A 24,795-nucleotide genomic window follows, 5' to 3' on the forward strand; every position below is an offset into this window, starting at 1 on the left:
CGCTCCCTCTGCTCTCCCACTGTCCCCCAGTGCCTTGGAGCTACACATTTTCTATCCAAAAATCTGTGGCTCAGCCTGAGTCCCTACAGAAGCGGGTATCTGGGTGCTGGTCACACAGGCATGAGAGAGCAGGCCTCGGGCTGAGCAGAGTGGAGAGAGGAAGGGCCCTCCTTGTTGGTAAGGAGAGTGAGGCAGCTCGTCCAGGGCTATGTGACTCCAGAGCCCCACCCTGGGCCTCTCATTTTGGCTTACCCACTCCTTTCTGCAAAGAGGGGCTTGTGAAGCTGGGTTTCCCAAGGCATAGGGTCCCCTGAGCCCTCTGCTCCTTGCCTTTTGGCCAGTTCTGGCTGTGAGCCTTCAAAGGACGGTCCAGATGGTCAGCTCAGGCAGGCCTGGGGTTCCCCCGAGCACCCCCCTGCCAGGCCCTCTCAGAGGCCTCATTAAACAGTCAAAGCAGCCAGTCAGGCTGTCGGCCTAGTTCCAGATCAGTGCTTCTCAGCCCTGGTCACATATGAGAAGCTCCCGGAGAGACTTTAAACCCCTCTGATGCTTGGGCCCTACCCCAGGCAACTCAACCAGAATCCTGAGGCCCAGGCAGCCAGGTTTTGGACTTGACGTGCTGTGTTGTTGCCTCTCGAGAGTCTGCCCTCCAGGAGCTGACGGCCAAGTTGCAAGGGGACAGAACAGTGTGCAGGGGACATGCACACAAGGGAGGCAACCTGTGACTCAGGGCCGGTGTGGGAGGCTCACACCCCGCAGGGCCAGGGGTGAGGTGCGTCTGGGCCCGGAGGGAAGCTCTGTCCTGTTGGATGGAGGTCAGGAGCAGGCAGAGCATGGGAAGGAGACCAGGGAGGATGCTGGCCTGACCCGGTCCGTGATTCACAGGCAGTAGAGGAGGAAGGGGAAACAATGAGTCAGGCCCGGCTATCTGCCTACAAGGCCTGAGCCAGGCTCTGGAGGAGAAGGGACGTGCTCAGATGAGGAATCCTCTGTTGCTCCACAAGCAGAATGTTGTAGGCCCTGAGTTTCGCCGTGTGAGAAAGTGGGTAAGCCGGGAAAAGGTGGATTTCCAGATCTCAGGGGTGTCCAGCATCTGTGTCCACCTCACACTTGACCCAGGCACTTCTCACCGAAGCTCCCTAGGGCCTCTCAGCATCTCTGAGGTGCACAGAATCAGGCAGGTGTGTGTAGAGAGTGAAGGGCTGGCACAGGCCAGTGTGGAAACAGACCCAGGCCTTCTGACTCCAAGTTCACCCACTTAAGACAGGCCTGAAAGAAAGACAGGTGTGGACTGTAAATGAACGGGAGAATAGAGCCACAGCCGGCGGAAGGGTCGTGGGGTCTCTTCTAGCTGTAGCCGCAGCAGTGCTGGGCAGATTTGCCGTTGTGCTTGCCGTGGAGGCGGAGGGACCGGTGCTCAGCAGAGGAAGCCAGAACTCCGGGGGCACCTGGCGCTGGGCACACCTCCATGGGCTGTTAGGTGAACTGGCTAGCTGAGTGGAGGGTGGACGGAAAGATAAAGAAGCTGGAGTAACAGTAGAGGGAAGAGGACTCTTGAGTCTGGAGAAGAGCAAAGTGTCACCCTGTGATGGGGTGGTGACTTATTCCGTGTCATTCTAGAGTAGAGCTGGTGGCTTAATAACAATAATGGCAAAACCAACTGCAGTGACAGGAGTAATGCCTCCTCTAGCCAGTATGGAGCTGGTGTGTGTACATCTTAGTCTTCAGGTGGAGGGAGCTAGAGCTATGGTCCTACGAAGACTGCACCTCGGGTGTGGAAGCTTAGGTCAGTTGATTTATTATGTATAATCTTCTTGAGCCTATTAGCTAATGAATATATATGTATATATTTTCAGTCTTCCCAACCTCCCTAAGAAGTGGGCTGTAATTAACTCCCTGCTTCTCAGAAGGGGAAGCTAGAAAGTTTAAGGCGTTTACCCAAGGTCACTGATTTATGTCAGGGCTGTTGTTTAAACCCCAGTCTCTCTGACTCTAGAACCTTGACCTTCAGTCTCTGTGTTTCTCTGTCCTCCTGCCTGCTCCTTAGTTGGTGCTCAGTGAAGGGTGACTATAACACTTAGCTTTCTAACCACTTGATCCATTTGACACTGGAATAGGTTTCCTCCTGGCAGTGAGTGTGTCCGGAAGTGCTCGCAGAATCTGAATTGCCCCTAGTCTGCACCACTGAGCCCCAAACCAACCATGCGGACTTAGAGTCTTGGGCTAGTGCCTAAGTCTGTGTTTCTATCAAGCCCGCAGGAGCTGTGGATGCCCGGTCAGGCCCTGGTGTCCTGGGAGGGCCCAGCTCTTAGAGTCCTTTCTTTCCTGGTGAGGACAGGAAAAGTCAGACCGCCTCTTAGCTCCTCCACTCTTGTTCCTGAAGTGTGTTCTGCTTGCTGCTTTTCCTATCAGAGTATTCATTATCTTTGGATCACACTCTCGATGTTTTCATGTGGTAGTTATAATTCAGCTTTCACTGGCAGTGGAGTGGTTTGCTAGAAACAGTTTACCTACGCCTCAAACCCGCCACCTTGACATGCACACAGGCAAAGGCTGTGGGGGTCTGGAATAGGTCACATGATCCCCCAGAGCCTCATCCTCACCTGTAGAATGAAGAGTCTTGGGTAAATGACTTTAAGGTCACTCCTGGCTTCAGGATTCTGCCAGGCTCAGGGGGACCGGCCTGATGGAGTGGCACAGGTGTGAGTGAAGCACCGGTGGCAGTTGACATCCAGGGCGACCGAGTCTTGGGTGTCAGAAGTCAGGCCTCTAGGCACCCGGCTACCAAGCTGAGGCTGATGTGGATCCTCGCTGCAGGGACCCTCCCTCCCTGACTGTGGGGCTGTGGAAAGCAGTGGCAGAGGTGACCTGTCTCTCCTCTCTAGAGTCCTGAGGTAGCAAGGGGAGCTGGCCAGATACTGGAGACCTTTCCAGCAACCTCTGGGGAGTTCCTGTTTTATTTATTAGCCGCCATCCTCACTCTCCTGCCCCAGGAAAAGTGCTGACCCTATGCTGTGCACCCACATAGGGAAGCAAGCATCCATCAAACCCTCTCTTTGTCCCTGTCAAGCTTAACCTCATTTAACCCCCTGCATCCTCCTGCACAGGACGAGATAGAGACCAGGAGTTCCCTATAGCTGGAGTTTTCAAATTTTTCAAAATCACAGCAACTTTATGGAAAAAAAGAAAAAAAAGATGATAACGTTTCATTCTGTTCATTGCATAAAGGAAATGAGCATTACTGACTTGGCTTGATTACTAATTACAATAGTTACTGTCTTTTACTAAGTACCAGGCAGAGTGGTCTCTGTAATCCTTAGAGCAATCCCATGAGGTGGCAGTTACGTCCTCTTCACAGATGGGAACACTGAGGCTTAGAGTGATGAGGTGGGTCCCTGCACTCACACAGGTGGTCAGTAACCAAGGCTGCCCCACCCCCACACTGTCCATCTCTGAAGCCCCCATGCATATGTGAGTAGTCAGATTGGGGAGGGAGTCTTTGCTAAAGTGTCTGATAACTCACAATCATCTGTAATTAGGTTCCTCCTAGAGCCAGTAATCCTGGGACTGTTCACATTCAGGCCAGGACTTTGTTACACCTGGGAGTAAAAATCAGCACGTGATGAGGATGGGAATATATTAACTCTAAGAAAGGAACAGGCTGGGTTTTGAGGTTTTGGTTTTTTCTTTTTTAATTCATATGAACTTAAAACAAGCAGAACTACTCTCATTTCTGAAACACCTGATGTGCTAACTCTGCTTATGAAATATATCATTCTTCCCCAGCCAGCCCCAGAAAAGGAGCTGTTGGTTGTACGGCAGCCTGGATCCCAGAGTAGGCCCTAGGGACTTGGGGGTTCTGTTTGTAGAGCTCAGAAAGGCCAATTTTTCCCTCGGGAAATGGGATGGGGGGCAGCTGGGGGAAGTCAGCTCAGGTCAGGGTGAGAGTTGATCCCAGCCCAGCATGGGATAGTTCTTTTTGCCTTGCCTGGCCCTGCTGCCAGGGGCCCTGGGGCTGGGGGCACAGAGCGGAGAGCAGACGCAGGGCCTGCTCCCCTGAGCACAGCCCAGTAAATGTGTGCGCTGTGGGCAAGCGCAGTGAAAGCACGCCCTGTCTCCACGGTTCTGTGTGCCCCCTTGTCCACACCCAAGCAGGGGGCCTCTGGGTAAGTTTATTTTCCTTGGCTGCACTTCCGTCTCTCCCATTGCCACGCAGGCTCCAGGCCCTCACTGGGCATGGTTTCTGACATCCAGGCCCCCATCCTCCAGCGGGTTTTCTCGCTGTACACCTCAGGAACTGTTTTTGTCCCTCCTGGCCTGCCACCCCCTGTCTTTCACCTCTCTCCCTTCCTGGGATTTCTTCTAGCAGATTCCTTCTGCTCCCCCATCTCTGATCTGGCCTCTGCCTCCCCAGTTCCTCCCGTTTTTCCTCAACAGCTCTTTCACTTCATTCACTCACTCATTGGGCAAACAGTGGCTGAGACTTGCTAGTGTGCCTGCCCCCAGGATCCCAGTGATGAACTTGAGGTGGTCCCAGCCTCATGGGGGAAGACTGGACCATCTCAGGGAACTGCAGTTGCCCCAGGCAGGGTGCCATCACAGAGCTGAGTTCAGGGCTCCCAGAGGAGCCTTGAGTCCTTCAACCCTGCCCAGGACCCCTGAGACCAGACGTGTCCTAGGAAGGGTTGCAGTTTAGGAAACCTGGGCTGTCACTTAGCAACTGGCCCCATCCCATTCCCTCCCTGAAGCCTGGATCTGGGCCTGAGGGAATGAATGGGGAAGATGGGCCCAGGCTGTAAAGAGGCCACGTGGCGAGGCCCCAGCAGAGCAGAGCTGGGCCAGCACTTTCCTTTCGAAGGTTACCCAGGCTCTGAGGGTCATCCTGGGTTAAGGCTGACTATAAATACCGTGCTTCCTGAAGGGATTACCTGGGCTGCGCTTCCCCTGCCTGCGCCCTTCCTGGCCAGGCTGATCCTTTTCTGGGCCCACTGTTCTTTTGGGCCTCTTATCCCCTCTGCCAGGTGCGGCACTTCAGCCACGTCTCTCCAGCCCCCTGCAGCCCTGCTCTGCCTGCCAGGGTGGAAGAGGAAGGGAGGAGAGACTTGAGTCTGCATCCTGGTCAGAGGGCCATTGCAGCCTGGGCGGTTGGGATGGGGAGGCCCTTGTCCCTTCTCCTTTTGCCTGGAGCCTCATCTCTCCCACCAGCTCAAGCACGCCCAGGCTTGTCACATAATCAGTGCCTCTGGAGAAAACACTGCTGGCCCCAGCCTTGGAGCAGGGACCTGGAGCTGGAGCTTGGTAAACGAGTGTGGAAATAGAGCTTGGGAATTGCCATAGGTATAAATAGGGCTGTTTCCCGGCTTGGGTGGACTGACTGTCCTGGGAAATCTCTGGTTCCCTTGGCTGGTCTCAGACTTGGTGTCACTCCCAAGTGGCTCAGGTGTGCCAGTCCCCGAAGCCACGATAAGGATCTCTTGGAGTCTGAGATGAACGAGTGAAGGGACTGCCTGATTTTGCCTCGCAGCAGGCCTTTCTCCCAGTCCCCCCGCTGCCCTCTGCTGATCTCAGCTGTGGTCCTCCACTGCCTCCCACCCCGCTCACTGCACATTTGTCAGACCCTTCCTGAGAAGCTGGGCCACGATGGTTCAGAGGGAAGCAGCCAGGAAGCAGCTCCATTGTCCTTCCATGGGTTCTTGAGAACCCCCTCTTGTGTAGTTATTCTGAATTAAGCACTGTGAATCTCACACACACACACATACACACGTGCGTGCACACACGCTCATAGAGGCACTCCTGCTGCTACTGCTGCTAAGTCACTTCAGTCGTGTCCGACTCTGTGCGACCCCATAGACAGCAGCCCACCAGGCTCCCCCGTCCCTGGGATTCTCCAGGCAAGAACACTGGAGTGGGTTGCCATTTCCTTCTCCAATGCATGAAAGTGAAAAGTGAAAGTGAAGTCGCTCAGGTTGTCTACTTGAACGTTACAGTCGTGTCCGACTCCTAGTGATCCCATGGACTGCAGCCTACCAGGCTCCTCCATCCATGGGATTTTCCAGGCAAGGGTACTGGAGTGCGTTGCCATTGCCTTCTCCAAGAGGCACTCCAGCTCTATGCAAATTGGAAAGGACCTTTAATGTTCTCTCTCCCACTCTCCTTTCAGTACCCTCCCCTGGGGGTGATATATCACCAGACACCGTTCATTATCTGGCCAAACCACAGCGTCCACCATCATTATCCTCCCCCGACCCAGACATCGTGCCCTCTGTTTTCTTCTTTCTTTACCCTCTGAATCTGCTCTCAGCAGCGACTCTGGAGGCAATCCGTTGAACTTGCTGATGTTAGGGTGTGGATGAGCATGCCAGCTCCACCTCTGTTTTGCTGTGTTCGGTGTGGGGTTCGTCAATCAGAATTGAGTGTGTACCCCAGCCTCGCCCTCCAGCTCTGGTCCTGACACCAGTGGCGTTTCAGGCAACCCTGCAAGACCCCAGCTTTTGCCTCTACTGAGAAACTTACATTCTCTTCTCAGTTCCCTGCCCACCACAATCACAGAAACCCAGGGTTATTGTGGGCATTTTGTCCCTCCACAGACAAGCAGGTACCTTGATCTTTTATTTTGTGATGTTTTTTAATCTCTTTTGTCAACTTCACAGGGGATAAGGACCATTTCTGTTACTCTGTCTTTGACCTGGAGCTTAACTAGAACAGGTGGAGACACAAGTAGAGGCCCCTAGATGCTGCTGCTGCTGCTGCTGAAACCAGCAGAGCCTGCCTGGCCCTGAACAGAGTCACCCAGAGCTGCCAGGAACTGAAATCCTAGAGGCCGTGGGCCTTGGGTTCTCCAGTTCTCCACCACTCTCAAACCCCACCCCTTGGCGTCCCAGACTCTTCCTACTTTCCTGTGGCTTCTCCTCGGAACTTTATGTACCCCTTTTCCTTGTTAACAGCTTTCATTGTTAACAATTTTCATTAATCTTATTACTAAAGTATTAATGCTTATTGTTGGAAACTTGGAAAATAGAAGCAAAAAAAAAAAAAAAATCATCGGTAACTGCCAATCAGATATAACCAAACATTTTGGTATAAATCCTTCCAGTCTTTTTAATATATATATGTAATTTTACATATATTTTTAGAAATTAAAAGCTGGAGCACAGAGCACTTGCTGTTCTCTAACCTGCGTCTCACCATATCAAGGACCTTTCCCCATGCTACTTAGCCTCCTTCTGCCCTATCACAGAGTGACTGCCAGGGATGCACAGATGTGATGTAGCCTCTCTCCTGTGCACTGAGTTTATTTCTAGAAAACCAGTCTGAGCTAAACAGCTTTGTAGATAAATTTCTGCCACACACTTGTGATTATTTTCTTTGAATATTTTCTTAGACACCAAGGAGTTCCTTGATAGTTCAGTTGGTAAAGAATACGCCTACAATGCAGGAGACCCCAGTTCGATTCCTGGGTCCAGAAGATCCACTGGAGAAGGGATGGACTCCCCACTCCAGTATTCTTGGCCTTCCCTTGTGGCTCAGCTGGTAAAGAATCCTCCTGCAGTGCAGGAGACCTGGGTTCAATCCCTGGGTTGGGAATATCCCCTGGAGAAGGGAAAGGGTACCCACTGTATTAGTGGGTATTTAGTATTCTGGCCTAAAGAGTTCCATGGACTGTATAGTCCACAGGGTCGCAAAGAGTCGGACACGGCTGAGCCCACTTTCACTTTAGAAACCAGATCACTGAGCCAAAGGGATGCACACTTTTAAGTTCTTTTGGTAACATAGCAAATGCCCTCCAGAAAGTTTGTATCAATTTGTACCACATATAAAAGTGTTCATACCCTTTCCACTGCCCAGTATTTTTAATGATATTAGGAAAATTAAATTTAAAATATTAATCATCAGTTTGCTTGTATGTTTAGAGTAAAAGCTTTCTTTTATGTTTTGTCTGTATCTTGTCTAAAATAGTAAGCATTGGTGTTTAGGGATCCAGACATTTTTGTCATGTCTCTTACACGTGCTTCTCTTGGACCTGGCGAACTTTTCCTGGGTACTTTGTTGCTGTGTTTGATTCACTGCAAAGGGAGCCAGCCCCTGGCCCAGAGGCGCTGTGACTGCCCCCTGCTGGTGAAGAGGTGCAGTGCCGACTGAGAAGGCCGGGCCCCCGCTGCCCTTTCAACCCTCCCCCTTCCTACCATTGCGCCCTATTCTAATATTTTCTAGTATTTTCAGTCTAAAAGGACCAGCGTGCAGGGTGAGGAACTTGTAAGGCTTTGTGTCTTGGGTGATGCAGATGCAGTTAATATCTGGGGAGGCTCACGGGCGTCGTGTCCATCCTGGGATGAGAAGTGTGTCTCTGACAGCACAGACAGGAAAGCATGCTGTCCTCTGCATGGAGGGGAGGGGACTCTGAGGGCCAGGTACGCAAGCAAAGCCTCCTCCAGGCACGTGGGCCTCCTCAGGTGACAACTTTGAAAGGTGACACCATGGGGCCGTGTTTATATTAGAGTGAGCTGAATGCATACACAGTTACACTTCAGATATCCTGAGGTCACAACTTCAATTGTCAGGAACAAAATCAAAACCTGACCGTGTAAGTAAGGGTGGCGGTGGGGTAGAGGATCTGAGCAGGAACAACAGATGTCCCAGACAAAGCCTAGTCTGTGTCTTCTTTAGGAAACCTCTGTCTTAGAACCAGATGCTCTCAATTTTGACAGTGCTGACGAAGCTTTCTCAACCCTCAGCAGATTAGAAGTGGCCCATTAGCTGGGCCTGACCTCTACCCAGAAGGAGCAGCAGTTAGATAGAGACCAGGAAGAAGTAACATCTGGCAAAGAGGAAGGAGACAGGAAAGCTATAGAAATGCGCTCAAGAAGTTAAAAGGTCCTGACATCTGGGTCCTTGGGTGGAGGGTCAGAAGTGACATATGCTGGAGGTCCCAAGGGTGTCACTGCATAAAGCCTGTGAATCTGGAGGGATCAAAGCTCTTGTTAGGGAGACACCAGTGCTAAAGGACCAAAGAGAAAAGGACTCAGAAATCATGAAGCAGGGGGATTTGATTGATCCAGGCAGAAACACCTCCTGGCCAAAACTCCACAACAAAACACATAAACAGTTCTGTCATCCTCTGTTTCTTTCTGCCTCCTTTCTGGCATTCGCACTTAAGCCTTTGATCCACCTGGGCTTTGATTTTTGTGGCTAGTGTGAGGTAGGGATCCTGTTTAATGTTTTTCTATATGGAGAACCTGTAGTTCCAACACTGTCTATCAATAGCCCATTGTAAAGAAAAATGTCCAGTGTTTCTCCTCTACTGCTCTCACAGAATACTTATGATGATAGTTATGTGGGTGTTTTTCCCATGCCCTGTTCATATTTTTAAGGCTCTCATTTCTTAAACTTGGTGTTTCATCCCTTGTGTCTGATAAGTCCCGTATCTGAAGTCTTTGTGCATCTGATTCTCTTGCCTGTTGTTTTTGCTGGCTCGGGCTCACAGTGCCTTGTTTCTTTGTGTGTTGTGATTAAAAAAAAAAAACCATGACCTTATTATTTATTTTTCTTGGAACTTCATCTCGGGAATTCTTTGAGGCTTGGTTTGAAGTTGTTTTCCTACAAAGAGGATTTGCATTTCCTTGTGCTAACCCAGGAACACTTCAGATTAAATGTCTGGCTTTGGAGTTTTCTGTCTGCGCGGGTAGTGGCACACCCACAGGAGGGTCGTGTGTGGATTCAGTATGAACCCGTGGTGGGGCCCACACGCTGTCGTCAATTGCTGTGTGACTGCAGGCCAAGTCATTCAGTCTCTCTGCCTGGCCCACTATCTGTGAAATAGCAATAATAATACCTACCACCTAAAGCCATTGGAAGGGTGAAACCGGATGATGTAAGTAAAGTGCTTCCACGAGATTTCTTTCACACAGTTAGACAGTGAATGTCTTCCTCTTCCCTTGAGGAACCCCTCTTCTGCTCCAGCCCAGGGGTCCTGCTCCAGCCCAGGGGTCCTGCCCCAGCTTTACTTCCCCATCTTTCCTAGGATCTGAGTTGTAACAGGAGCCGAGTGCTTTTGACCTCACCCGTGAGATGACTGAGCTTCCTAGAGCCTTTGAGAGATGCTTCTGCCCTCAAGTCTTGACCTAGGTCTGGAGTTGTCTTGGGGGTCACCTGGGGCTGGGTAACAAGAATCGTGACATTTCACAGAATTGTTTTCTTCTTCCAGTGCTGCAGGGGTTTTTTGGTTGGTTGGTTACCATTCAAAAAACTTCTTTGTAACTTTATGGTGGAATATTAGTAACAAGACAGTATAAATGTTTATTATTTTTAGTCATGGGAATATACATGGACAATAATATAAGTGTGAAATAAACAGCAGGTTGTGTATTGGCACAAAAACAGTTAAATCCTTTTCTATCACAGGATTATTTTTAACATAAATTGTTTTTTGTTTTTAAAACTCTATTTAGAACTCCAGCTCTATTGAGAAAAGTGAGGAAAGGGAGCTGAAAGGAAATGCGTCTAAGTGTCAGCAGTGGTTACTTCTTTTTTTAACAAATCATATTTATTTATTTTTGGCTGTGCTGGGTCTTCGTTGCTGCGTGGGCTTTCTGCAGTTGTGGCGGGCAGGGGGAGTAGTCTAGCTGTGGGGGTCAGGCTTCTCTGTGGTGGCGTCCCCGCTGCAGAGCACGGGCTCTAAGGTGCTTGGGCTTCAGTCGTTGCAGCTCCTACCCTCTAGAGCATAGGCTCATTAGTTGTAGCCTGTTGGCTTGGTTGCTCCATGGCATGTGGGCTCTTCTTGGATCAGGAATTGAACCCACGTCCCCTGCATTGGCAGGCAGGTTCTTTACCAGTGAGCCGCCAGGGAAGCCCCAGCAACGGTCACTTCTAAATGGTGGAATTCTTGAGTAAGTTTTCTCCAGTGGCAGCACAGTACAGACAGCGGTCAGAGAGTGACCTTCTGATTCAGAAAACCTGGCGTTAAATTGGTACCTGTAGGGCTTTAGACCAATGACAAGCTCTCTGGGTCTTAGTTCCACCATCTACTGGGTCATTTTGCGTCTAAAACGCCTAGCCTGTGATCTGGCACAAGCTGGGTCCGAAAATGGTCGCAGTTGTTTTTTTGTTTTTTGACACAACTACATTTTTTCCAGATTTTTAAAATACTGAACACTTGCAATTTTATAATCAAAGAAAGAGAATAAAATTAAGACTTAAACAGAAGCAATAAAGGCAGAATATGCTATGCTGACAAAAGGGGTTTTATCCCCAGGTGGGGTTTGTGCGGTTTCCAGACTCTTGCCTGAGTCCAGGAAGGGGCCCAGAGACCTAGATGCTCAGGGACCACAGCAGTGAGGACTGGGGAGGCTGGGCTGGGAGAGGGTGGACTACAGTCCTGGCTTTCCACATGCACAGCTTCTCCCTTCTGTCCTGCCCAGGACGCAATGAGCCCCTGAAGAAGGAGCGGCTGAAGTGGAAGAGCGACTACCCAATGACTGATGGGCAGCTGCGGAGCAAGAGGGATGAGTTCTGGGACACGGCGCCTGCCTTCGAGGGCCGCAAGGAGATCTGGGATGCCCTCAAGGCTGCCGCCTACGCGGCCGAGGCCAATGACCACGAGCTGGCTCAGGCCATCCTGGATGGAGCCAGCATCACCTTGCCCCATGGTCAGTGGGCAGGGCAGGGGCTGTCTCCACCAGAGCAAGGGGGCGGTTGGGGAAGAGAGCCAGTGGCCAGCCCCATGTCAGGCGCTTGCATGCAGGCTGTGGGTGGCAAGTGTGGCTACTCATTTGTTCATTCAGGCAACCGTTATGAGCATAGACCAGGAGCGGGACACCAAGAAAATGAGAACACAGTCCCTGCTTTCCTGAGGAGGGTGTGGAAAGACACAACACATCTCAGGGCAGTGTGATGAGAGCGAGTTAAAGATTACTTGGGGCCCTTTGGGATCCTAGCACACCTCAGGTACCAACCTTCTGTTGAGTATTATTATATGATGGGCACCAAGCTAGAAGCTTCTATTGCATCATTTCATTTAAGTTCATAACAGCCCCTGAGGCTGTGCAAAGCAGAGAATAACAGTGGGAACTCTATAGAGTCAGAAACTGGGTTTTAACCGTGTCTCTTTCCTAACTATGTGACCTTGAGCTTCTCAAATTTAAAGCCCAAGTGACTTAACAGTTATAAAGTGGGGATACCTCCCTCATAGGATGGGTGTTAGGATTCAACAAGGTACAGATAACATCATTTAGTCCAGTCTCAGCATGTAGTAGGTGCTTAAGATACAGGAAATACATTACTACATGCAATACATTGTACCAGTAAGAAGATTGAAGCCCCCGCTAGGTATGAGTCATGAAGAGCAGGGCCTTCATGCTACTTCAATCAGCCTTATAACTCCAGCACGTAGCACATATGCTCAGGAAGGGGTTGCTGAATGAACAAATGAAAAGTAATTTGCTAAGGTTGAATGAGCCAGACGTGGTGGAGCCAGAATGTCAGCCCAGGTCTTCCTGACTCTACCTCGGGCCCCCGCCAGCTGTACAAGGAAGACGTGACCGTAGGGTGGGTTTGAGGACTGTGGGGTGACCATGCAGGTATATTTGTCTGCTCAGTCTGCTACAGCAAAACACTGCAGACTCGGTGGCTCACTAAGCCACAGAACTTTAGTCTGAGAAGCCCAAGATCAAAGTGGCAGCTGATTTGGGTTTTGGTGAGAACTGTCTTCCTGGCTTGTAAATGCCACCTGCTCACTAAGTCCTCATTGTGGGAGAAGAGAGAGAGAGCTTTCTGGTATCTCTTCTCATAAGGGCACTAATCCCCCTGGATCAAGGCTCCACCTAAATGACCTCACTTAACCATAATTGCTCTCATATAGGCTCCAACATCCAAGTACAGTGATGCTGAGGGTTAGGGCTTCAGTGTATGAATATGATGGAGGGGACACAAGTTAATCCATATCAGTGGGTCCCCAAGCCAACTCTGACCGCCCTGCCTTTCCCACAGGCACCCTCTGTGAATGCTACGATGAGCTGGGCAATCGCTACCAACTCCCCATCTACTGCCTGTCGCCACCCGTGAACCTGCTTCTGGAGCACACAGAAGAGGAGAGCCTGGAGCCCCCTGAGCCCACCCCCAGCGTGCGCCGAGAGTTCCCGCTGAAGGTGCGCCTCTCCACGGGCAAGGACGTGAGGCTCAGTGCCAGCCTGCCCGACACGGTGGGGCAGCTCAAGAGGCAGCTGCACACCCAGGAGGGCATCGAGCCATCCTGGCAACGATGGTTCTTCTCCGGAAAGCTGCTCACAGACCGCACGCGGCTCCAGGAAACCAAGATCCAGAAAGATTTTGTCATCCAGGTCATCATCAACCAGCCCCCGCCGCCCCAGGACTGAGGAGCCCATGGACCCCTGGGCAGAGAGGCCAGGGGGCGCTCTGCAGGGCCAAGAGGCCCCCCCACCCTGCTGCTGCCTTTGAGAGCTGTCCTTTCCTTCAGGGGCACCTCTTGTGTATGGCTGCTGGGCAAGCCCTGAGAGGACCCTGCTTCCCGGGAACACCGCGGGCCACCAGTGCGCGGCACCCAGGAACCAGTGTGCTGCCACACACCGGCCTTGCCAACTTGGTCAGAGAAAAGGCAACCAGGGCCCTCCACCCGGTCTCTGTCTCCCGAGGCAGGTTCAAGCCACGAGGGCCAGCCCAGAGGCCCCTGGAGCCCGGATCTGCCCTCTGGCGCTGATGGCTGTGCCCACTCCGGTTTTCTGCTCAGGGTCTGAAGCAGCTGCTGTCTCCCTGCCCTGACTCTGCTCTGGGCACAGGGCCAGTGCCCTGGAGGGGAGGGGACCACGCGTGAGCCCCCAGGGGCCAGGAGCCTGAGGCTGGCCTCTGCCTCTCCCAGCCCCCAGCACAATTGGCAGAGAGGGGGCAGTGGCTGGGCAGTGGTGGCTGGGGGTCTGCACAGGGCCATCTCCTGGCTGTGACCCTGGCGGTGGGGGGTCTGCAGCCTGGTCGTGGCCCCACAGCAGGTCCCTGTATATAGACATATCTGCATATTTATCAATAAAGCCTTTTGCTCCTTCCTTCTTGCTTGCCTGGCTTTGACTCTGGGTTCTCCTGCGGCTCTGTGGAGCCTGGAGCCAGGTCAGGGGGGTGGAGCAGGTGGGTGTGCAGCCTGCCCAGCAGCTCCGGGCACGGCAGAGAGTATGGTGAAGCAAGGCACAAACTGCTGGTGTTCAGGCCTGCATTCTCATGGGTCCTCAGGAAAACCCACTTAACCTCTGAGCCCGCTTTGATTATCTTTCAAATGGAGGTGGTGCCCCTCCCTCCGTTGCTGGCAGGATTCAATGGGATAATGGACATGAACTCACTTTGAAAGCCAGGGTGGCACCACAGGCAGCATTAGTTAACCTGCTGCTCTGCTCCTGCAGCTCAAGGGTGCTGGCTTCCCTCTGCAGTCCCTGAGCCAGGCCCTTGGGACTGGGGGATGTGCAGTGTCCTGGAGATAGTACCCTCGGTGACATTACAGTGAAATCTCTGACGCATTCCGATGATGAGCCTGTGTTGGCTTGCCACCAAGAGAAGCAGAGGGCAGAAGAAGCCGGGTCTTGTGCTTCCTTAAGGGAGAGCATGCAGGTAAGCAGAGAGGGGCATCTTAGATAAGGTTGTTTGGCTTAGGGCAAGCCACGTGAGTGTCACGGAAGCACAGGGCTGTGGCGTCTGGTTCACTGGCAGGTTAAACCTGGGTTGTGGTGACCCAGGACTTGCTCCCACAGATCCAGGTGTGGAACTCAGCGAAGCAGGTCTGCCCTTTCTCCAGTTGGGAGTAGTTTTTTCCTCAGTGAGCATGACCACCGGTCAGGGCAGCCTGACAGGGAAACCAGGGAGGGAAGGATGATCAGCCGGAGCTGGTGTCCTTGTCACCCGGGCTTAGCCCTGCATTCTGGCCCTTTTGGTGGCTTCTTTTGAAGCAAGACTCTGTATAAGTCCCCCAGAGGTCCCCTGAGACAGACAGACGGGTGAGGTTTGTCAGGGACTCATGGGTTTCCCAGGTGGCACAGTGGTGAAGAATCCGCCTACCAATGCAGGAGACACAAAAGTTTAGGGTTCGATCCCTGTGTCGGGAAGATACCTTGGAGGATATGGCAACCCACTGCAGTATTCTTGCTGCGAAAATTTCATGGACAAAGGAACCTGGCGGGCTACAGTCCATGGGGTCGGAAAGAGTTGGACACAACTGAGCACAAGCATTAACATGGACTTGTGGCCAAATGCAGCGATGCTTCACTAGGGGGCACTGTGGGACGCCAAGACGCAAAGATCTGCGAGAGCTACAGGCAGAGGGAGGCACCTGCCCTTCTCCCCACCCCCCATCCAGCACTGCAGCCCAGGGGAAACAGTGTCTGCGCCTCCCCAGAGCCAGCGAGCCTGTTCTCAGGACAGCCTGGGAATGTAGGCCTATCTTGGGTTTCCACATTTGGCTTTTGAGACCCCACACTGACACTGGCTGGGCAGGATTTCGAGGCATCCAGCAGGTGGCACTGCCATCAGAGCTAAGAGCAGCCAGCGGGTCCTTGGAGCAGCCTGGATGCCTTGGCTGAGGCCCAGCTGGGCCTGAGCACTCAGGACAGGCGCCTGGCAGGCTCCTTCCTGCAATCCCCACTCTCAAGGCACTGGGCCCTCTGACTTAATAGGCCAGGGGTTAGGGGTTGCAACTGTCCCATCCTTCTCCCTGCGCCCTGGGGCTGCCCGGGGTGAAGGTGACAGGTGGGGGAGGCAGGTGGAGAATTGGGCCAGTGAGCTCATGGCAAAAGCACCTAGCGGGGCGGGGGTGGGGGCCCTGGCATATAAAGCGCCCGGGGCCTGCTGAGGCGGGTCGCAACAGCACAATGGCAGGCTCTGAGGAGGTGCAGCGGGCCACGGCACTTATTGAGGAGCGGCTGGCACAGGAGGAGGAGAATGAGGTAGGGCTGGCGTGGGGCCCAAGGGGGTTCTGGGGACACCCAGCTCTGCTGTCAAGGGAAGGCAGAACCCGGCTGCCGTACATGGCAGGAAGGTGTCCTCAAGGGCCCAGTTGGTGCTATTCCAGGGTGCTCCTGAGAGGGGGTTGTTGGTAGTGGGAAATGAAGGCTTTAGCCCCCAGATCTTGAGAGACAAGTGGCGAGCCAAGCTGGGTTCCCTGAGACCCTGTCTGCTCACTTGGGCTTTGAGAAAACAGGCTAAGCTACACAGAACAGGACAGCCAGGATGCGGCCTGGGAGTGCAGGGCCCCGAGATCCCCCAGCTGCTGGGTGGGAGGCTGGGACAAAAGAAACTCCAGTGTCTGGTCCCTGAAGAAAGATAAAGACTGGGAGCAGAGTGAGGAAGGGATGCTGGCAAGGGAGACATGGGTTTTCTAGGACCATCAGCCACACCAGGGGAGGCCTCTGAGCACGGGGCTCTGAACAGTTGCATTTTCTGTGGAATAAAGAAGCAAGGGAGGAAGGTGTGGGCTGGTCCCACTGTTCATTTGATGGAAACGAATACTTGACCTGGAGTTTCTCTGCCAAGTCCCTGATGCTGGGAGGAATGAGGGGCTCAGTAAGGTCAGCCTCTGCCTCTCCCTTACCAACCCTGTGTTCATTTTAGCTGACATTTGTCAGGCGCACAGTCGACTCAGAAACAAGGCAGAGTGGAGAGAGGGTGAAATAGAGGTGTAACTCAGAATGAAGGAGCACAGAACGGGGGTGATCACATTGACCATGGACCCTCTTGAGGACTTCTCTGTGCACAGGAGGGCACTGCGTCAGGCCTTCAGGGATGGCGAGTGGTGATCAGCATGGGGAGGGTATTCCAGGCTAAGGAAATGGCAGGTGCTAATTTCCAGGTGTGGAAATGGGACTGTCAGGAGTGAGTCTGGCAGTAGGGGCTGAGGCTGGGAAGGCAGGCAGGGCACAAACCAATGGGCAAGGGCCACATGAAAGATACTCTGTGGCAGTGGGAAGCCACTGCATGTTGTTGAGTGAGGCACAGTGGTGCCGTCTGACCTGTTTTAGGAAGGCATCTCTGACAGCCTTGAGAAGAACTTGGAGGGGGATAGACTAGCCCTACCAGGAATGGGAGGGAGGAGATAAATTCGTTTAGAGGTTGTGTGTGTGTGCACGTGTGTGTGCACTCAGCTGCTCACTCATGTCTGACTCTTTGAGACCCCATGGACTGTTGCCCACCAGACTTCTCTGTCCATGGAATTTCCCAGGCAGGAATACTGGAGTGGGTTGCCATTTCCTCCTCCAGGGGATCTTCCCAAGCCAGGAATTGAACCTGGGTCTCCAGCGTCTCCTATAGACTTCATTCATAAAAGAAAAAGGTGAATGGGATTGAGGAAGAGGGGAGGGTCAGGACTCCGGTGGAAGAAGACATGAGGCCTAGGGAAGGGAGGGCAGGTTTGTCTCGGAAGAGCTTGGACTGAGCCCACTGAGTCCCAGTCGGGGCATCCCTGGATCTCCAGGAATGCCATTTCTCACTCCCCCAAGGGCATGAGCACCAGGGCCAGGCAGGTGAGTCATGCTGCTGGACCATTTCTGGAATGCTGCCACTGGACACAGAGATCTTCAGCAAGAGGACAGGGAGCAGTCCTCATCCATTCATTCATCCAGTAAATATAGAGGCAAGGCTGTCAGGACTCTGCGTGCCCACAGAGCCAGCCTTGCCGCCAGTGCCTCCTTCGTGCCAGGCACTGTGCTACAAGTGGACAGGCATTCTCTCATTTCATCTATGCGACCATCTATGAAGTAAGGTGGATTTTGTTGTGTTGCGTTTCATCAACGAAAACCCAATTCAGGAAACATTTCTTGAGCACCTGCTGCATGGCAGTCCACAGAGACAAATCCGAAGTGAGGGGCTATGGAGTCTGAGTAAGGCACGGGTAAGCAGTAGAGACCCAGTTGTTCCCAGCAGGCCCCAGCCCAGCAGCATTCTTAGAGGAGAGCCTCATATCCAGCCTGCACCCCTTTCTTGGGGTGGGTGGGGAAGGAGGACCTCGGAGACCAGCCCAGGGACTGGGGCTCTTCGATGGGGACTTTACTGGGCTAGGTCATCACTGAAGACTTGGAGGTGTGCAGAGCTGATAAGCTTGCCTGCCATCATCCATGAACTCATTCATTCATTTACTCTCCAAAAACTTGCTGAGCACCTACTATGTGCTAGCCTCTGTCACAGGTGCTGGGGTTGCCAAGGTGATTAAGACCAACCCATCCTCCAGATGCTTCAGGGGCTGGCCAAGATCCCACATGCTGTAGTAGCTGAAGCCCTAGGTGTCCCCTGGTAAAGATGCAGTGTTTCAAACAAGGCCAGCCCTTGGGCGACCTCAAACCATGTATACTTCATATGGAAGGGAGGTGCCAGTGGACCATGGAACATCTGAAAAAAAGCCCTGGAAAATCAGCCCTCAAATGACCCTTGAAGAGTATAACCCTTGGAGTGCAAAAGGCAGCTGAGAACTCTGGAAGAGGGAGTCATTCCTCCCCAGCTGCCACCTGGACTCAGCACCCTCCAGCCTGAGTGAATATCCTGGCAAGGTGGGGACTTCAGAGATAGCAGGGGGGCGGGGGGCGCACTTCATAAAGAGTGTTTTCCTTTAGAAGAGAGGAGGAGGTGACAAGGAAGTAGTCCAGGCAAGTAGGAGCTACAAATGGGGAGGAGACCTTGACAGAGTTTCCACCCTGTATTATTACAATGAGAAGGTTAATACTTTGGGGGCTTCCCTGGTGGCTCAGATGGTAAAGAATCCACCTGCTATGCAGGAGACTGGGGTTCGATCCCTGGGTCAGGAAGATTCCCTGGAGAAGGGAATGGCAATCCACTTCAGTATTCTTGCCTGGAGAATCCCATGGACAAAGGAGCCTGGCAGGCTACAGTCCATGGGGTCCCAAAGAGTCAGACATGACTGAGCAACTAACACACACCTAAGGTTAATACTTAGAGTTCACTTTAAGCTAAGAGCTGGAGAGCTTTAGGTCCTACCCCTCAGATATCCTGAGAGCAACAGTTTCCATGCCCTAGGATTTCACAGATCAGTAAAACCTGAGGGAAATAAGTGGGTAACTGACAGAGTTCCCAAAGTTTTACATTGTCAAATAAGCCCATTAAGAAATACTCATCATTTATCACAATTGTTTTATCAAAGTGAATTTTAAATGTCCCTAAACCTAACCCCCCAAAAGACCTCAGTGCTTATAAATATTGAATATATTTAATTTCATTAAAACTCATTCTGCTGGCCCTTAATCCTATTTTGCTGGAGACCCAGGGCTGTCAATAGGCAGGTGTTTGAACTGGAGTTGGGGTTGAGGCTGAGTTGGGGAACCCAGCTTTGAGGTGGGGAGCGCAGCTCTAACCTGGGCCTCTCCTGGACCATACAGGAGTGGAGCAGGTAAAGGGCTGTGAGGTCACACAGGAGAAAGACTTTTGGGGGTGTCCTTGAATTAGTTGAGGGGGAGGCTGTCAGGTCCCCTAGGCACAGCAGGCAGATCCCAGAACCTGTCCTCTCCCTGGTTCCCCAGAAACTCCGAGGAACCACCCATCAGAAGTTGCCCATGGAGATGCTGGTGTTGGAGGATGAGAAGCACCATAGGCCTGAGAGTCCGTCCTTACAAAAGGTTAAGGTAAGTGCTAGGAGAAGCCAGTATCCGCTCTCAGCAGAGAGGCCAGGCAGTTACAGTCTTGCTCCTCCTAGTATAGTCCATGAACCTGCAGCTCAGCACCGCTGGGAGGTGTGAGTGATGCAGCCTCCTGGCCCCACCCCACACTTGTGAAGGGGAATATGCCACCCCCAAATATATCACTTTGGTATACTGATTATTTTAAAAAGTCATTTGAGAAAAAGCCAGTGTAGGAATACACTGACCCTCCTTTGCTCCCCAGAAAGCAGGAGATAAATCTCCCATGTGAAGTTACCCTCCCTCTATCAGGAAAGCAGAGAGCTTCCTTATCACCAAATATCAGGAATTCAGGGCTGAGAAGGCTGTATAAACAAAACTTGTTGTTTCTTCACTAATTAGCTCCTCCAAATCCAAACTCCTTTGTCTTTTCAGTACTTCACAAATTTATTGTTTCCTTGCCTAAAAGGTATAAAAGCTGCCTGCTTCAGTCACTTCTTCGAGTCTCATATTTTTATGGACTACTATACACATGAAATTAAATTTGTTTCTCCTATTAATCAGTCTTACATCAATTTAATTATTCGACCAGACAAAGAATTTGGAAGTGAAAAAGGGGAGGGGTGGTGGTGATAAAGTTTTCCTCTGCACACCTGCTGAGTCAGAATCTGCAGGTGTCTAAGATCCCAGGGGACCCATTTTGGAAGTGGCAGTGATGAGGCAGCCACACAACAGGGCGTGTGGTAATGGGAGGCCGGGAGGCTGTGTGTGCTGACAGGAGAGATCTCCATTGCTGGTCAGAGAAAAGCGGTTTCCAGACCACAACATGGAGGATGGAAAGGGCATCAAGTGAGCTGTGATAGAAGTTACCTCTGCGAGAGAAGGGCTTTCATGTTTCTGTATTATTTTTATGACCACAGAGAGGGATGGAGGGAGGGAGAGAGGCGGAGAATTGCACGGGAAGATGAGAATCAGGAGCTGGTTCTGGAGGCCTGGGCTAAGAACTGCCCTTGAGATTTCCTCATCAACACCCCCAACCTATGTGGAGCCTTGAAACTGGGCAACTCCCAGCCAGCCCCCTCAGGCCTGCCTGGTCCCTGATCTGAGGCATCTGTGTCAGTTTCACTGGCTTCACCTAGTCCTGGGCGGCAGAGTTAGACCTGGATTCTTTCTTCCTTGAGAGGAGCTCCCTGTCCTCCACCTCCGGCTCAGCTCAGAGGTCCCCAAGCCCTACACTCCGTGTCCCAGTGTGGGGTTAATGGGCTATCCCCACGCAGGGCCAAGAGCGCGTGCGGAAGACATCTCTAGACCTGCGGAGGGAGATCATCGACGTGGGCGGCATCCAGAACCTCATCCAGCTGCGGAAAAAACGCAAGCAGAAGAAACTGGAAGCCCTGGCCGCCTCCCAGGAGCCGCCTCCAGAGCCAGAGGAGATCGTAAGTGTTCTAGGGAGGACGCTTGTGTGGGCAAGGGGAGCCGGGGGAGGGGAGGATGGCGCGGATCACCTCGGGGCGGCCCCACCATGACTGCATTCACGCCCTCCAGACGGGCCCTGTGGACGAGGAGACATTCCTAAAAGCTGCGGTGGAGGGGAAGATGAAGGTCATCGAGAAGTTCCTGGCGGATGGGGGTTCCCCTGACACCTGCGATCAGGTGATGTTCTTTCCGGGCCCTGCACCTGTGCCAGCCTCCTCTTAGAGCTGCGCCTTATGAATTGAGAACAGGCATCAGTGTCCTTTGAGAGGGGGCCCCTCAGAAGATTTGGGATGCCCCCTTCCTTTCCCCACACAGGTCTCTAAGGAGACGCTTTCCAGCTTGAACCACCTTCAGAGTAATACATACCTGGATATTTAGGGGGAAAAGAGGAAGGAATCAAATACAGAGTTGAAGACCAGGAGAACTGGGCTGGAATCCCACCTGCACCATGCCCTGGTTCAGCTTGTGTGCTTGGGGGGGGGGGCAGTGAGAAGGTCCCCAGTGCATAGGAGGCCTCCAAGGCTGGTCCCACAGAGCATGAAGGAGCTGGCAGAATGTGGACCATATGGGGACCCAGCACAGGGGTCAGAATCAGGCTGGGATAAGCCCTGGTCTCAACCTGGGTGGATGATGAGGACAGGCTGGGGCCCTGACTGTTTCTCTGGGGACAGTTTCGCCGGACTGCCCTGCACCGAGCTTCCCTGGAGGGCCACATGGAGATCCTTGAGAAGCTTCTGGAGAGTGGGGCCACTGTGGATTTCCAGGACCGGGTGAGCAAGAGGCAGGTGTTGGGTGAGGGGCAGGAGGTAGGTCCTGCACTAATGGACTCCCTGTCCCTGCAGACCTCCCACCTGGGACACAAATAAACTGCCTCGGGGCCAGGCCCCACCGCTAGTGTGTTGTGTGAACTTGTGTGGGCACCACCTCCTCCCCAAGCCTTGTCTGTAAATCTGGCCTGGACTAATGGACCCCCCGAGGGTTCTCCGGCTCTACTCCACCCACTACCCAGCCACTGGAGTGTCACTGTCCTTCCCTGGACCCTTCCCCTGGATATCTCCCTGCCCTCTTGGCTAGGGTCCTTTCCCCAAGGGCACGCTCTTCCCTGAAGCTCTGCAGTGAGGCTCCATCTTTCCTTCCTAGCTGGACTGCACAGCCATGCACTGGGCCTGTCGTGGGGGCCACTTGGAGGTGGTGAGACTCCTGCAGAGCCGAGGAGCAGACACCAATGTGAGGGATAAGGTGAGGCAATAATGCTCACAGATGTTGGGATGGCAGAGTGGAGGGGAGGGAAGCAGAGGGCAGAAAAGCAGAAAGCAGGTGGCTAGTGAGCTAGTTTGGTTTCTGGGGTGCCTCAGAGCCCGGGGTTAGGTCTTGCCATCAGCAGCAAATGCTTGGAGACCACCATCTGGGAATGGAAGCAGGAAGAGCAGAGGAAATCCACTATCTTGGTGACTTTAGGACCATCCAAAAGATGCAGGATTTGTTCACCCATGAAATCATTCATCATCCTTCTATTTATCTATCCATCCATCCATCCATCCAGTGATTCATTCATCTGTTCACTTTTTTATCCATCCACCATTTTGAATTCACTCAATCCTTTCTATGTAACCTTGAACAGGTGATGGCCTCTGAGCCTCTGTTGCTCATCTATGAAACGTCTTTGTAGAGTTCTTATATGTATTGGATGGGGAAATGTATGTCAAGTAATTATTTATTTAACATAAGACTGATGTTTTGTAAGCTTTTGCTGTGTATGTCACATAGTCATCTCTTGATACATGGCATCTATTATAATTATTTTAAAAGGGCAGAGAAGTGAGCAGTTGTTCACATCTGAGTGAGAGGGGAATCATAGAAGGCATCCCAGAGGAGGTGGCAGGTAATGCCTTAGAGTTAGATGATCAGATAGGATGATGGGAAATTACAGAGTTCCCTCCCCCTCCTTGGGAGAAGGCTGGAGTTGACAGCCCCTCCACCCTCAGAGGCACCAGAGCCCAGGTCCCTTCAGCCAGCATTTTCTGCTTCCTCCCACCCAGCTGCTGAGCACCCCCCTGCATGTGGCAGTCCGGACGGGGCAGGTGGAGATCGTGGAACATTTTCTATCCCTGGGCCTGGACATCAATGCCAAAGACAGAGTGAGTGTCTGGGTTCCCTCCTGCCCAGCCCTGCCGCAGGGGGCTCCCTGTGCCCCCTGAGGGCTCCCAAATGCTCCCATGGACCACGCTGAGTGTCACACTGGTTCTAGGAAGGGGACAGCGCCCTGCATGATGCTGTGAGGCTCAATCGCTACAAAATCATCAAACTGCTGCTCCTGCATGGGGCTGACATGATGAGCAAGAACCTGGTAAGTTCCCTCCTTCCCTGATTCAGTAAACAGGGTTCACTGGTTTCCGAGGCCCTGTCCCGGGCACTCGGAGGAAAGACAGAACTGAGCAAGACTTGGCCGGCCTGCTCTCGGGACACTGTCACAGTGGAGGCTTCTCCGGGCCCCTGGGGATTGGGGGCCCACCAGCTTCCCAACTCTCTATGCTGTTCTACATCCAGAAAATCTAAGTGCAGAAAACAGCCAGGAGGGTAAGAGGACTTCCCAAAGGCCCCCGAATAGAACACAGGGGGTCCTAAAGTCCAGGCTCAGGGAAGCCAGAGTTGTGGAGAAACAGAGCTGAAAGGAAGCTAAGCACTTGGTACACTCATTCCTAGCACCCTGCATTGGCTCCTTTGGTCCCCTAGTTTCTTTAGGATCCTATGTCCCCTTGTCCAAGCTCTTCTCTGGGGCCTAGAGCAATCACAAAAGGGAGGAGAATTGAGTAAGGGGGCATCATGACTCAAGAAAGGCTGGCAGGAGGGGGCACAGTGCAACATAGGGGTGGGAGATTAAGAGGTACCAACTATTATGTATAAAATAAGCTACAAGGATATATTTACAACACAGGGAATATAACCAATATTTTATAATAACTATAAGTGGGGTATAACCTTTAAAATTGTGAATCACGATATTGTACACCTGTAACTTATATAATATTTTACATCAACTATACTTCAATTTTTTTAAAAAAGAAGCTAGCTGTATGAAAAAAAAGAGGGAGGTTGAGGGGATAGTGGGAAAATCAGGAAGAGGAGGGGAAGGTGTAAATGAGGACTTAACCTGGGCATTGCTCACATCTTGAAATGAAAATTTTCTGTTGTGGAGGGAGTCCTGTGCATTATAGGATGTTTGAGCAGCATCCCTGGCCTCTACTCAAGATGCCAGAAGTACCCCCGACCCCCAAGTTGCCATAACTAAAGATGCCTCCAGACATTGCCAGTTGTTCCCAGCTGGTTGAGGCACCTTTCTGGGACAGACTTCTCAACAATGACCAGATCTCCTCTTGGTTCCCCCAGGCAGGAAAGACCCCCACAGACCTGGTGCAGCTGTGGCAAGCCGACACCCGGCACGCTCTGGAGAACCCTGAGCCGGGGTCAGAGCAGAATGGACTGGAGGGGTCCACCGAGAGTGGGCGGGAGACCCCCCAGCCTGTGGCAGCCGAGTAAATGCCTGTCCCAGCCTACCAGGCACCTGGCCTGTCCCCTGCATACAGCCCGAGGGTCATAAGAATGGCCCTCAGAGCTGAGGACACCATTCCTCTGCATACACCCCAGGAACACCCACAAGCTACTGCAATAAAAAAAAAAAAAAGTCATTTTTGCTATGTGTGATATTTGTTCTATTTGT

At 52.3% G+C, this 24,795-nt stretch overlaps 2 protein-coding genes across 3 annotated transcripts in view; both read left to right on the forward strand.

The window, feature by feature from the left end:
- The window catches only part of UBTD1 (ubiquitin domain containing 1), a 51,056-nt gene extending 37,008 nt beyond the window's left edge, over positions 1–14,048 (forward strand). The window contains exons 2-3 of the mRNA XM_006061161.4: positions 11,415–11,642; positions 12,982–14,048. Coding sequence (XP_006061223.1) covers positions 11,415–11,642; positions 12,982–13,367 — 614 coding nt within the window. The 3' untranslated portion in view covers positions 13,368–14,048. The remainder of the gene's footprint in view (positions 1–11,414; positions 11,643–12,981) is intronic.
- Positions 14,049–14,291: 243 nt separating this feature from the next.
- ANKRD2 (ankyrin repeat domain 2) lies at positions 14,292–24,763 on the forward strand. Of its 2 annotated transcripts, none has more exons than XM_025274051.3 (9): positions 14,292–14,601; positions 19,506–19,607; positions 20,879–21,037; positions 21,147–21,254; positions 21,749–21,847; positions 22,218–22,316; positions 23,117–23,215; positions 23,326–23,424; positions 24,465–24,763. In XM_025274051.3, exons 1-9 carry the CDS (start codon positions 14,596–14,598, stop codon positions 24,612–24,614), a joined length of 921 nt encoding a protein of 306 aa, XP_025129836.2. In that variant the 5' UTR covers positions 14,292–14,595; the 3' UTR covers positions 24,615–24,763. The 2 variants fall into 2 exon arrangements, with proteins under 2 accessions (XP_025129836.2, XP_006061222.2); XM_006061160.4 differs by lacking the exon at positions 14,292–14,601 and adding an exon at positions 15,661–15,929.
- Positions 24,764–24,795: the final 32 nt, after the last annotated feature.

Source organism: Bubalus bubalis, chromosome 23, assembly GCF_019923935.1.
Source record: "Bubalus bubalis isolate 160015118507 breed Murrah chromosome 23, NDDB_SH_1, whole genome shotgun sequence".
Lineage (NCBI taxonomy): Eukaryota > Metazoa > Chordata > Mammalia > Artiodactyla > Bovidae > Bubalus > Bubalus bubalis.